This window comes from Anguilla anguilla, chromosome 14 (assembly GCF_013347855.1).
Source record: "Anguilla anguilla isolate fAngAng1 chromosome 14, fAngAng1.pri, whole genome shotgun sequence".
Classification (NCBI taxonomy): domain Eukaryota; kingdom Metazoa; phylum Chordata; class Actinopteri; order Anguilliformes; family Anguillidae; genus Anguilla; species Anguilla anguilla.
The window spans coordinates 28,767,254-28,781,288 of NC_049214.1; the positions used below are offsets into that span (position 1 = coordinate 28,767,254).

Consider the following 14,035-nt stretch of genomic DNA (forward strand, 5'->3'; position numbering starts at 1 on the left):
GTGTTTGGCGTCCTGAGCGGTTGCAGAAACGGAAACACCCCCCCCCCCCACCAGTCCTCACCTCTCAGTGCGCCCTTGACCACCGACCCCCGTGACCTTGCAGTCGGCCAGCAAAGGGTTAACCTTTCCTTGCAGGCTCGGGGACTGTACACCTCTTTGTTTCCAGAGTGAAAAATTACTGGAAAGATTTTGTGTAAAAAAAAAAAAAAAAAAAACATTTTAAATGAAAGAAAAAGGCGTGACATCTAAATCTCGCCCTCTCCCGCTCCCTCTCTCCGTGGCGTTGGGGTAATTGAATGAGCGCGGGTAGTCATGGAGATTAAACCCCCCTGTGGCATGCGCAGATTAACCAGCGGACTGCTCTCATGCACGGGGCTACATTACCGGGGGGGGAGGGGGGGGGGGGGAGATAAGGACGTGGAGAGAGAGATAGGGGGTAGAGAGAGAGAGAAGGAGAGATGAGCAAGAGAGAGGGGGAGAGAGATAAGGACGTAGAGAGAGAGATAGGGGGTAGAGAGAGACAGATAGAGGGCAGGAGAGACAGAAGGGGGGAGACAGATGGGGAGAGTCGGGGAGACCGAGAAGGAAGGAGTTGGGGAGACAGAAAATGGGGAAACAAAGGGATGGTGAGAGAAAACGGGAGGGAAGCAGGAATGAGAAGGAGAAAAAAGACAGAGAGAGCAGAAAAAAAGAAGGAAACAAAGGAAGTAGACAGACAGAGCGTGTGTGTGTGAGAGAGAGAGAGAGAGAGAGAGAGAGAGAGAGAGGGAACTGAGTGCAGTCTGTTGATTTAGAGATAACATGAGCAGGTGGGATTGTAACTGCACTCCCCCCCACCCCCCCCGCCCCGTGTGGGGTTGGCGTATCCAAGGTGGAGCCTCCCCTATTGTCTGAGTGAAAGGGACGATGACGAGCCGGAGGAGGAGGAGAGGAGGTGATAAGGAGCGCGTTCCGCTGAAGTAGCGCAGCCTGACTTCCTCTCTCATCAAACTCATTAAGATATCCACCCGTTTCGTTTTCACCATTAGCTAAAAACAAACCAAAAACCAGCGGCAAAAAAAACCCCACAAAGAAACAGCCAAAGACAAAGCTCAAGGCTTTTTGTTCCGCCCCTCCAAACACCTTTCCACGAAAGCAAGCATGAAATCTAATTTATTTCGCTTTGATCCGCAAATTGAGTTTACATTTGCCTGAGCTGGAGCTCGGCTGCACGATGAATTGTTCTTCCAGCGCTTTCCGCCCCCCCCCCCCCGATGCTTTTTGCATTGTTCTGAATTCACAGAGCTCTTGTGCATTCTCATTATTGTGTTGATGATGTCCTGTTTTAATTATAACTATTATCACCAATCTTCATTTGGAGCACTTTGCAGCCGCATTCTATGTAAGTAAGGTCTAATAATGGGACTACTGTGCCACAGGCGTTTATGCGGGGATTCTTTTCTGTTTATTGTAATATTTTTTATAGGGAAACTGAAAAGATGTAGGAACTTTATTCTTTGTAATCAAACAGATAGGACTCGAAGTCACAGGTCTCTTCAGCTCAAAAATCTGAATAAAGTTTATAGCCCATTCTCCTAGTCCACCGTTTTAATGCCTGTTAGATTTTGGCCCTTTGTCAGTCGGGTTTGTGCTGAATTTCAGTAAGAGATTTCTGCCGCATTTCGGTTGGGTTTCTCTTGCGTTTCATGTCAGTACCGCTTGCTGTGTTCCTGTTGCCTTTCCGAAGGTAATTTGCTTCTAAATGAGATTTTTGGGATTTGACGGTACAGGAGCAGCGGGGTGAGGTTTTTCATCCTTAACCCAGATGCACCCCGCTTCCTCCTTCCCAAGAGGGTATGACCCCCCCACCCTCTTATTTTCTGGGGTTTAAATGGAACCTGCAGCACACAGAACGGAGCACACCCAGACCCCCCACCCCCCAATATCATCAAATATCTATCCCGGTGACCTCCCCATCTACCCCCTCTATCTCTATCCCCCTTTCTCCCTCTCTTTCCCCCACCCATCTCTCTCTCTCGCTCTCTTTCCCCCCCCTCCTTCCCCTGTGGGTAAATGCTGGTGGCTGCCAGGATATTAACTGTGGTCTTTTTCTCTGTGGATTACATGTTTTATGCAGAAATTGGGCAGATTAACCAGTGGTGGGGGTGGGTGGAGCACAGTTAATAAAATGGCCGCCTTTGTGTGTGTGTGTGTGTGTGTGTGTGTGTAAAATGAATGTCTATGAGGAAGAAAGGGGGACTAGAATCCACTTTTGGGACCACTGCTTCCCCAGCGCCCCAGGAGAGCTGAGAGGTGGGGAACCTGTGGAGGTCTGGCGTGTGCCGGTGGGCTGTTTTAGCATGGCCCCCTCTCTCTGACGAGATGGGTTTCCAACAAGTCCTGAGTCTTCGTGCATCCCCAGTCCCACGGCTGTTTTTGTAAAGGTCTGGCAACCCATGGGTCAAGACTTCCCATTGTACCAAATAAATAAATAACTAAATAAATAAGATAAGGACGGAGGACATAAGTGGGATGGGAAGGTTTCCATGACTACGGGGATTTGATGGGCAGACGGTTTCAGTGATAGGAGGGGGAAAGGGTGTGGTCACCCAGAAGGTCACCCTTTCTCTCATTCTGAGGACAGAGCCGGGGGTGTGGAGATCACATGGTCCTTTACGGTGTGGGCGACTGTGTTTTCTGAGTAGCAGATAGACGGTGGGGGGTGGGGGGGGGGGGGGGTCAATGGCTTTAGACAACTGAGAATCACCTCAGCCTGTACCTGCTGAATGTGACCCAGATTTTACACAGAGAACACCTGTGCCACTTAGCCTAATGGTTTTGTCATTCTGGCGTATGAATCTGTGTGTGTGTGTGTACATGCGTGTGTGTGTAACATTTTGAGAGAAAATAACTATTGAGTCAGGCTGATCTTTCATAGAGCCATTCACCTCTGGCACCTACTGACCTCCTCTTTTCTCTCTCTCTCCTCCCCCCCCTCTCCCTCCCTCCCTCCCCTCTCCCTCCCTCCCCTCCCTCTCCCTCCCCTCTCCCCTCCCTCTCTCTCCTCCTCTCTCCCTCTCTCCCCCTCTCTCTCTCTCTCCCTCTCTCTCTCCCCTCTCTCTCTCTCCATCTCCCTCTCTCTCTCCTCCCCCTCTCTCCCCCCCTCCCTCTCTCCCTCTCTCTCTCTCTCTCTCCTCCCCCTCTCTCTCCCTGCCCCCCCCCCCCCCCCCCTCCCCCTCTCCCCCCTCTCTCAGACGGGCCGCTGGGGGGGACTCCTCCTCCGTACGGGTACGACGCGGAGCGGGCGGAGGAGCAGCGCCGTTTCCATGACATGATGCCGTACATCGACGACTCGCCGTGCTCCTCCCCCCGCCTCAGCTCCCGCAGCCGCAGCAGCCGCGACACGCTCTCCTCGGGGTCCCTGGAGTCCGCCAAATCCGTGAGTGTGCCCCCGCCCCACCCCGCCCCTCCCCACAGAGCCCCTCCCTGTACCCCTCCTCCCAACTGTACTACACTGGACAATCTGAATCTAATTCATTTTTATCATGCATTTCCCCAAAATGCTCTTCACACTACAGCCACGCAGCATACTGTAACCCTGCGAAGGCAAGGGTGGGGCCGCAGGACAGGGGCTCCCTGGGTGGGGCCGCAGGACAGGGGCTCCCTGGGTGGGGCCGCAGGACAGGGGCTCCCTGGGTGGGGCCGCAGGACAGGGGCTCCCTGGGTGGGGCCGCAGGACAGGGGCTCCCTGGGTGGGGCCGCAGGACAGGGGCTCCCTGGGTGGGGCCGCAGGACAGGGGCTCCCTGGTCTGAGCAGATAGGAGGAGACCTTGAGAGGAAGCAGACTCAGTTCTGGAAGCCTGTCTAGATCGGGACAAGTTGTGTGCAGGCAGCTGTAAGTGGTGGTTCTGGGGTGAAGTGGGGTGGAGTGGGGTGCTGGAGTGCAGGCTAGGGGGCTCAGACAGAAGGCTCAGGAGGTGGCTCACTTCGAACAGGTACCTCACCCATTTTAGAGAAACAAGCAGAAAGAACAGGGGGATCTTTCCCAAAGACTGCTGTAAGCTATGAGCTCAGCTTGGTTTGTGGCATTTTCTTTCCGTTGTTTCAGAGTGTATCTGCGGTTGCTAAGTCCCTGATTGGTGGGAATGGCATACCACAGTGTGTTATTGGTTGATGGTTAGCCTTCCTGGCAGATGGTCGACAGAACATCAGCGCACTCCTGTGGGCGACAGCACGTGGGGCACTGTGGCAATGCCATTGGGCAGCACAATTACACGCGTCAAGTGAGCAATGAGGTCACTGGCTGGTGGGAGGGGCTTCCCCAGGAACGATGATGTAACGTATAGTGTGCATTCAAGGGCACCAAAAAGTTACGCGAGTGATCTAAAACAGAAAAGGGACTGAACTGAGCACCCGTTTTCAGGGTCTTGCGGGTGACTGAGAGAACAAACTGTGTGAAGCCTTATGATCTAGTCCCTTTGTTAACGTTGTTGGCGTTGACTAGCTAACACCAACGTCTACATCGGAACATGCATTTGATTGGATAATAGTGCCAAAAGATGATGAAATAAATAGCTGCTTGGTTAGCTAGACTCACACTAACAGAGTGATTTAAGGAGGGATTTGTTAAGCAAACAAATGTGTTTGGAGCTGGAGTCCCCAGGTGGGGCTTGGGTCGGATGAGGGTAAGAGAGCTGACACACACACACACACACACACACACACGGACACGTACACGTGCACACACACATACACACACACGCAGAGACATATACACACACACACAGGCACACACATGCACCCACACACACCCACACACACACACCCACACAGAGCTATAGGCAGTAACACTAACTGCAGATGGGTCTGTATTCCGGACAGGCGGAGCTGGACCTGGAGAAGGGTTTGGAGATGAGGAAGTGGGTGTTATCTGGGATCCTGGCCAGCGAGGAGACCTACCTCAGCCATTTGGAGGCGCTGTTACTGGTGAGTGCATGTCTGTACAGCCTGAATGCGTGTGCTCCTTAGGGCAGGGAACTGTAGCTGATGTGTCTCAGACCACTGAAAACCACAGTGTGTGCGTGCGCATGTGTGTGAGAGGGGTCGTAGTGCAGTGGGTTGTGGGTAATGTAGTTCTCTCTCTCTCTCTCTCTCTCTCTCAGCCCATGAAGCCTTTGAGAGCCGCTGCCAGCACCTCCCAGCCGGTGCTCTCTCTCTCCCAGATCGACACCATCTTCTACAAAGTGCCTGAGCTCTACGACGTCCACAAGGAGTTCTACGACGGCCTCCTGCCCAGGGTGCAGCAGTGGAACCACCACCAGTGTGTGGGCGACCTTTTCCACAAGCTGGTATGCACCCGCCACGGAGACAGCCCTGAGCATCTCCCTCCCTCGTTCCCGTCTGTGATTGGCTGAGGCTGCAGCCAGCCTTCCTCAAGCACATATCTCATGCTCTTTAACTCTTTTTATGCTGGTAAAATTTTTACACCCTCCGGCAGGTCTCTTTGAATTTTCACCGAAACCTTCATGTTAGGAACGAAAACATACAATTACATGTAACAAGAATTTGTGTTCTGAACGCAGCTTCAAAATAGGTGCTTTCGGCAATCTGCAATCATTTTACTGCAAGCTAAAGTATTTCAAATAATTACTTGACCCAGGTGTGAGTATGTGAGTGAGCGAGTGTGAGTGAGTGGGTGAGTGAGCGAGTGTGAGTGAGTGGGTGAGTGAGTCAGTGAACGGGCTTGTGAATACATTGCAAATCTCCGGGGGATTAGCATTAGCGCGATACAGAACACGGTGGTCCCCCTGTCACATGAATCCTCTCTGTAGTTTTATGCTTTTAATGAGAGGAAAGTGATTAGGCGTTTGAACAGGGGACTGATGGGTTTCTGTGCTGCCCTGGAGCCCTGGCAGAGTTTGAATAGCAAAATTAGCTTTTTAAACGCTCACTCAGTGCCACACTCACTGCTCTAATCGTCCTCCATAAAACGGTAATCTGCTGCCATGGCAACACCAGCAGGCCTAAAAGAGGCCATGCTGGTTTGGGGGGGGGGGGGGGGGTGGTTGACCCTGCACCCTCTGTCGTTCCGTGTCTGGGCATCGCGTCGTTTGAGTGTTTCTTCCGTGTGAAGAGGTCCGCCATAGGTCACCCGCCAGATTGCTGTGTCTGGGACTGCCTGCCAGTCAATGGAAGGCCACCCCCTCCAGTCCCTGGATGAACAGGCCTGTGTCAGATTAATAAGAGACCGTACACACATGCAAACACGCACACACACACACACACACACACACACAAGCACGCAAGCATGCACACACACACACACACACACACACACACACACACAAATCAGTAGCAACACTACAGAGGCATATCACATGTAGAGAGTGCAGAAGAGCTGACCTCACCCATGCACACCCACATTCACTCACACACACACACACACACGCACAAGCGCGCAAGCATGCACACACACACGCACACACAGACACATACCCACGCTTACACGCACCCATACACACCCACACACACCCACATACATACACACACAGTTACAAGTACTAACACTGCAGAAGCCTATGACATGTTGCATATATAAAAGAGCGTGGAATAGCTGACCTCATCCAGAAAGCTGCTGTTTGCCTGGTCATCGTCAGACCGTACCAACTAGACAGACTCCATTCCATAACCGCGGGACATCTGGCTCCTCCCACTCTCTGAGCCTGCCCTTCCTGGCAGCCTCTGCTGTCTGTCTGTCCCCTTCATTAATGAACTTCACAGGGCCGTCAGAACAGCGGAAGGTCATCTTCCATCTTCCATCTTCCAACGCAGACTGAAGCCCCACCCCTTCACACTGCACCTCTGCTCCTCCACCCCACCCCCCTTTCCCCTAGCCCTGATTAACTTCTCTTTTTGTTTTCAGAGCCTGTGACTCTTTGCTCTTGTTTGTTGATCGTGGTTTAAGGCTCATTGGGGTAGTTTAATCATTGTTTGTATAACTCAGTCGAATGCTCAATAGGCTAGTTGACAAGTTGTTTGCTCTGCATAAGAGGATGTGCTAAAAGCTTGTAAAAAAGCTTAGGGGCTTGTTCTCAGGCCAGGGATGTTAACCCACTAGTGACAACAAGCACAGGTCTGACGTGGCGACAGATGATTGGTTCACTGGCCCACAGCTATCCACAGGAAGGCGCTGAACAGAGCAAGGACAATATTGGTACAGATGATCAGATATCTGTGTTCCTCACAGGAGGGTGAAAACTGAGAAGCACAAGGCTTAGCACAGCACAAACACAGCTGCAATGCTTCCAGTCCTTCAACAGAGATGGTATCTTTTTGAGATATAAATCCTTAGGGTCTCATGATATAGGATTGATTTGTGTTGCATTCAGTTGTGTAATGTGGAGCCTTTTACATTTCCAAATCTATTTTCACACTTCTGATAACCCTGTAAATAAAAATGTAAGCTATAGCCTGGATTCTGTCAGCTTTTCTACTTAACTTTGACTTGGTAGTAAATATGTTTTTGTGGCTTTTAGGAACTAGTTTTAGAAGCAGTGTGTGACAAAAAATTTCATATAACTGTAAAAAAGTTATTTTTAAGCCAACTACTTAACTTAATTGCACCCAGTGGCCTATGTTAATAATGTCTATCCTTTGACTTCAGAGTCATTTGACTTCTAAATGCTTGTGTTGTTTTTTTTCTGAACGAATGCTGCTTAGTGAGAACATTAAAGGTGAACTTGCTAGTGTTCTTGGTAAATAGAAAAATTAACACTTTTAAATGAGTTGTGAGTGAATGGATAGATGTTGATCCCACCCTTTGTTCTATCACTGGAAACCTTTATACGTGAGTAAAGTGTCAGACTCTACACACCCACCAGATACTCAATACCCAAGGCCCTTCTGTTCTTTCTGCCCCTGAAATGCAGGAGCTTCCAGGTGGCAATGTGAATTTCTGGTCCTATATAACTGTACAGGACATCCATTGCCACAGAACTGCACTTCAAGTATTTGTTTTTTTATGTCAGTATCCATTTCCTTAATAATATTCATAAGTCTCATCAAATTGGAATGTTTTGGCTTCAGCGGTAGAGAGACGTAAATGTCCATGCTAAGACTATTGAGCCGATGAGTCTTAACAAATCAGTGGTGAAGTTGTTCAAGCGTGTACCCGTGCTGGCTACGGTGGCTTTAGCCCTGAGTTTAGGGTTCCATTCCGTGTCTCTGCGGCCGGTTGGTCTGTGGGGCGTGTTTTTTGGATGCGGGTAGAAACACCGTAACGGCCACTGACGGTTACCCCACGCCCCCCCGACCCCCCCCTCCTTGCCTCCCCAGGCCAGCCAGCTCGGCCTGTACCGGGCCTTCGTGGACAACTACAAGGTTGCCGTGGAGACGGCGGAGAAGTGTTGCCAGGCCAATGTGCAGTTCGCCGAAATCTCTGAGGTAAAATGGGGTCGCTGGTGTCAGGGTTTGGGACAGGGCCTCTCTCTCCTCGGTTGTGGGGGCAGGATGGAGGTGTGGGAGTACACACTGTACACACCTACCAGACCGCTCCATTCTATTTGGGGTTACACGCTCTACACACCAAACAGGCCTCTCTGTTCTGTTACCTCTGGCGTCTGTTGATATAGAATCTTCATAAAGCTGCTGCTTCCATTCTCGCCACAACCTGCTGTGCTCCTCTGCCTGAGCATTGTCATGGCAACGGTTGTTGCCTGGGAGACATGGAATTATCTCACAGTTACTGTATATTGTAGTGACCCCCCCCCCCCCCATCTGCCACATTAAAAAGTGGAAGTAAAATAATGCATTGAATCTGTATCTCCTCATGAACCTAATGTTGGAGCCTGCCACCATGGTATATTGATACCACATGCACATTTTAAACAAGATGCAGAAAGCTATAGCGCAAGTGGCGTGCAGCCACGTTAGAAGTTTGTCTCGCACAGGCCGATATCGTGTCTAATTATAAACGCTCTCTCTCAGTACTTCTCGCAGCTGTTTCATGCCAATAAGGGCAATCGGAGGCTCCTGGTTGATGCGGTTGCTAAACTTCACCAGAATACCATTCTTTTCACTGTGCTCTATTTAGTGCCGTGTATTAGCGCCGTACCAGCGCGCACCCCGCGCTCCCAGACGCAGGCTACTTATCGCTCCCCAGACTTAATAAACAAGCCGCAGGGAGCGGAGCGTTCCAATACCACGCTCCCCACCTCCGCAAAGCTCTCCCCGCATCGCTTAGGAAAGCCAGTTCTGTGGATATTTTTAAAGCAAGACTCAAAGCACATCTCTGCTCACTCTCCTACATAACTGGTTTCATCTCCCGGTTTGATAAGTTAAACACTTAAATAAGTGTTTCTATTATTATTATTATTATTATTATTATTGTTGTTGTTGTTGTTGTTGTTATTTTCAGTTTTTTTCATTATGTTGTTGCTATTTTTTTGTTTGTTTTAAATGTACAGTGTGTTGAAACTTCTTTGAAATGCACTTTAAATAAAAGATGACTTTTTCTGGCATACATAGCACAATGATGTCACTTCAGTAGTGTGGGGTGGTGGACTTGGTTCTCTCATGAATTTATCTGGGCTGATGACATCATGTCTGTGTGTCTGGGCTGATGACATCATGTCTCTGCGTCTGCAGAACCTGAAGGTCAGGCCGACTAAAGACTGCAAAGAGCAGCCGACCAAGACCACGCTAGAGAGTAAGTGCTTGCAACACAACCCGTACTGCTGTGTGTGTGTAGAAACACAGCCACACAGCCACAGAGCCAGTCACTGTGTCTGTGTCACTCTGGTGCTCAGTCTGCGATAGACCCAGTGGAAGTCATATAAGGACAGCATAGTGATGTAATGCTGTAATGTATAATCATGTAATACATAATACTGTAATGTGTAAAGCTGTAATGTAATGATGTAACGCCATAATGATGTAATACTGTAATGTGTAACGCTGTAATGAAGTGATGTAATGCTGTAATGATGTAATGCCGTAATGATGTAATGCTGTAATGTGTAATGCTGTAATGTAGTGATGTAATACTGTAATGTGTAATGCTGTAATGTAGTGATGTAATGCCGTAATGATGTAATGCTGTAATGTGCTCTGTCTCCTGCAGCTCTGCTGTATAAGCCAGTGGACAGAGTGACGCGGAGCACGCTGGTTCTGCACGTGAGTGGCTTAGTGCTGTTCAGTGCTTCTGTGCCTCCTGTATTTCCGGTCTGCTAATTTCAACTGCGACCACAAAACAGAAGTTTAAATATTAGTAACATTCAGAATTTGCTCTCATTTTAATATTCTTTTTTTTTGTAGAATCTTTATTTTTCATGTTTTTTTTTGCAGTTTGTTGAGTCTAATTGCAGAGGCAGTGTTGGGTAGTCTGATTCGCTGAGCTTGATTACAGTGGCAGTGTTGGGTAGTCTGACTGGCTGAGCCTGATTGCAGGGGCAGTATTCGGTAGTTTATTTGTTTTAGTGCATCAGGTGATCATGACAACATGATATTTACTAGAGGTAACCATGGAGCAGTTTCGGGCCTCAGTGCTCAGGTGTGCGGTGTGTCTTCCTGTGCGGCAGGACCTCCTGAAACACACTCCCTCCAGCCACCCGGACCACACCCTCCTGCAGGACACCCTCCGCATCTCCCAGAACTTCCTGTCCAGCATCAACGAGGAGAACACGCCGCACCGGCAGACCAGGAAGGGGGAGGTAAGGGAGCGTGTCCTCAGGGACACTGGGTTACTTATGCTGGAGAAAAACCCTGTGAGCGCCACCGTGTGGTGTGGAGGTTTCAGAGCGGGAGAGGGACTGTGCTGAGGGGCCATGGTTACTGGCTTTTTATGGTGGGTTTAAATATTCCCTGGAAAAAATAGTATCAATATACATTTTTTTATTTGCCACTTGTCATGCTCTTCACTATAAAAATCCAAATACAAGAACTCTAGATACTAGAATAAAACAAAATTCAAACGGGCATTTATTTTATACATGACTGAATATATGAGAAAAAATTCTGAAATTAAAGGACGATGAACAACAGATTAAGACGACAGCCTGTCTAGAGGAACAGAAAATACCCACATCTCTCTCCTGAGGAGGTGCATACAGTATGTTATAATCTTCTTGGAAAGGCTACCCATAAGGTATAACCACTAAAGAGAAAGGACTTGAGCAGAGGCTGAATCCCACGTGTGGCAGAAGCCCTCTCCCAAGCAAAGACCGTGACACCGCTCTGGGTGTAGTATATACAGTGCAGTCCATTAGCATCTGGACAGTGACATTTGACCAGTCCAATTATTGCCATATTGAAATCACCTGCTGTGGTGGCATATGTAGAGCATATGCGTGTGAGCAATGTGTCTTTATGAATAATCATGCCTGCCCTGCATTTTATTAACCCCCACCCCTCCCAAGTGAGCTGTCTTTTGCTGTCAGCAAGGGGTCGTATGTTATTCATAAGGAGGAGGGGCTTCTTCTGTCGAGAGTGTCCACCCACTTAGGCATTAATAAGAAATTTTTGAAGCATTATTAATAACACTCACTGTAGTGTTTCTGGTCCTCACCTCTTGGTGTGTGTATGTGTGTTTGAGACTGTCTGTTCTTTTAGGGCAGACTTGTCAGTGTGGTTGGGATTCAGAAGACTGCTCTCGTAGTGTCACAGGGGAGACTGCTGCTTCGCTGCGCTCGTATCCCTGGGATACTGAACAGCTGGATGTGGAAGCGCTTGGTGTAAATTACCCCTGTGCCCTGGGGCAGGTCCTAGAGGGGGCCCAATGCTCCTCGCACTGATCATGTGATGTGAATGCGTTGTGATTGGAGGAGCCGGTTGTGTGACATGAGGAGGCACTGTGACATCAGCAGTGAAATGATCAGCATTCCGCGGGACACACAGAACTGTGGCGTGACAGGACGAGGCATTGTGACATCATCGGAGCAAAGGAGGGAGAAAGTCCCGCCCCCACACCTCCTCTCGGGGAGTGGGCACAGCACCCAGGGGAAGTGCTGAGAATTGTAACGAGCGGGACGTGTCAGGCCGAGTTTGGGAAGCCAAGCAGAAATGAGTCTCGTGGCTAAAAATAGCCAATGCTGCTTCTTCACAGCAGAGCTCGTTGTTGTTGAAGCGATAGGCGTGTGTCACCATGTGTCCGATGAAGTCACGGACCGGAGCAAAACCACAGCTTTTGAGGAACTTTGGGAAAAAAAAAGGGAGTCGTTGGCTTTTTGGCGAACCAGGGCTGGCTCGTTACACCCCTTTCCCGCTGCAGAGCTGGAACCAGGCTGGCTCATCTTCCCCTCTGTGGAGACGCACACACACGCACACACACACACACACACACGCATGCACACACACACACGCACACGCACACGCACACGCACACACACACACGCACACACGCACACACGCACACACACACGCATACGCACACACACACACACACACACACACACGCACACGCACACACGCACACACACGCATACGCACACACACGCACACACACACACACACACACGCATGCACACACACACACGCACACGCACACACACACACACACACGCACACACGCACACACACACACACACGCACACACACGCACACACGCACACACACACACACACGCACACACACACACGCACACACACACACACACACACACACACCCACGCACACACACACACACGCGCGTGCCCTCTTGCGAGAGAGTGTTTTTTTAATGTATGCGAGCCGCTGTGGCGTGATTGGGTATTCTGCGGACGAAGCGCACGCTGTGTGAACATGCCGGGCGATCGGCCTACAGGAGCGTCCTAATCGCCCAGCGGTGCGTAGTCGCTGCTCCCCGCCGCCGGCCTCCCGCCCCCATGAGCCTTTCTGTTCTCTTTTCTGTTCCAGTCGTTCCTGATGAGAGAATACCAATGTGATATCCCCCCCCCCCCCACGGGGGCGGGCCTTCGTGAAATGTCGGCTGATTGGCTGAGACAGCTTGCCCGATGACTCACTCCTTTATTTCATTGTCTTCTTCATCCTTCTCGTTCAGCATATTGACCGGACAGCACGTCTTTAGCTCTCGCACCATTCTGCTGGCCTGCAGTGGAGGCTGAGTGTGTGTTAGTGTTGTGCAGGTGTGTGGCTGTGTGTGTTAGTGTTGTGCAGATGTGTGGCTGTGTGTGTTAGTGTTGTGCAGATGTGTGGCTGTGTGTGTTAGTGTTGTGCAGGTGTGTGGCTGTGTGTGTTAGTGTTGTGCAGATGTGTGGCTGTGTGTGTTAGTGTTGTGCAGGTGTGTGGCTGTGTGTGTTAGTGTTGTGCAGATGTGTGGCTGTGTGTGTTAGTGTTGTGCAGATGTGTGGCTGTGTGTGTTAGTGTTGTGCAGATGTGTGGCTGTGTGTGTTAGTGTTGTGCAGATGTGTGGCTGTGTGTGTTAGTGTTGTGCAGATGTGTGGCTGTGTGTGTTAGTGTTGTGCAGATGTGTGGCTGTGTGTGTTAGTGTTGTGCAGATGTGTGGCTGTGTGTGTTAGTGTTGTGCAGATGTGTGGCTGTTTGTGTTAGTGTTGTGCAGATGTGTGGCTGAGTGTGTTAGTGTTGTGCAGATGTGTGGCTGTGTGTGTTAGTGTTGTACAGATGTGTGGCTGTGTGTGTTAGTGTTGTACAGGTGTGTGGCTGTGTGTGTGTTAGTGTTGTGCAGGTGTGTGGCTGTGTGTGTGTTAGTGTTGTGCAGGGGTGTGGCTGAGTGTGTTAGTGTTGTGCAGGTGTGTGGCTGAGTGTGTTAGTGTTGTACAGATGTGTGGCTGTGTGTGTTAGTGTTGTGCAGATGTGTGGCTGTATGTGTTAGTGTTGTGCAGATGTGTGGCTGTGTGTGTTAGTGTTGTGCAGATGTGTGGCTGTGTGTGTTAGTGTTGTGCAGATGTGTGGCTGTGTGTGTTAGTGTTGTGCAGATGTGTGGCTGAGTGTGTTAGTGTTGTGCAGATGTGTGGCTGTGTGTGTTAGTGTTGTGCAGATATGTGGCTGAGTGTGTTAGTGTTGTGCAGATGTGTGGCTGTGTGTGTTAGTGTTGTACAGATGT

General features: G+C 49.9%; 1 protein-coding gene across 2 annotated transcripts in view; it reads left to right on the forward strand.

Annotated features, from left to right (window-relative positions):
- bcr (BCR activator of RhoGEF and GTPase) overlaps positions 1-14,035 on the forward strand; it is a 42,079-nt gene that overhangs the window by 13,878 nt on the left and 14,166 nt on the right. For both annotated transcript variants that reach the window (XM_035391037.1, XM_035391038.1), the window contains exons 3-9: positions 3,234-3,418; positions 4,861-4,965; positions 5,142-5,327; positions 8,314-8,421; positions 9,625-9,685; positions 10,100-10,152; positions 10,557-10,688. In XM_035391037.1, coding sequence (XP_035246928.1) covers positions 3,234-3,418; positions 4,861-4,965; positions 5,142-5,327; positions 8,314-8,421; positions 9,625-9,685; positions 10,100-10,152; positions 10,557-10,688 — 830 coding nt within the window. The remainder of the gene's footprint in view (positions 1-3,233; positions 3,419-4,860; positions 4,966-5,141; positions 5,328-8,313; positions 8,422-9,624; positions 9,686-10,099; positions 10,153-10,556; positions 10,689-14,035) is intronic.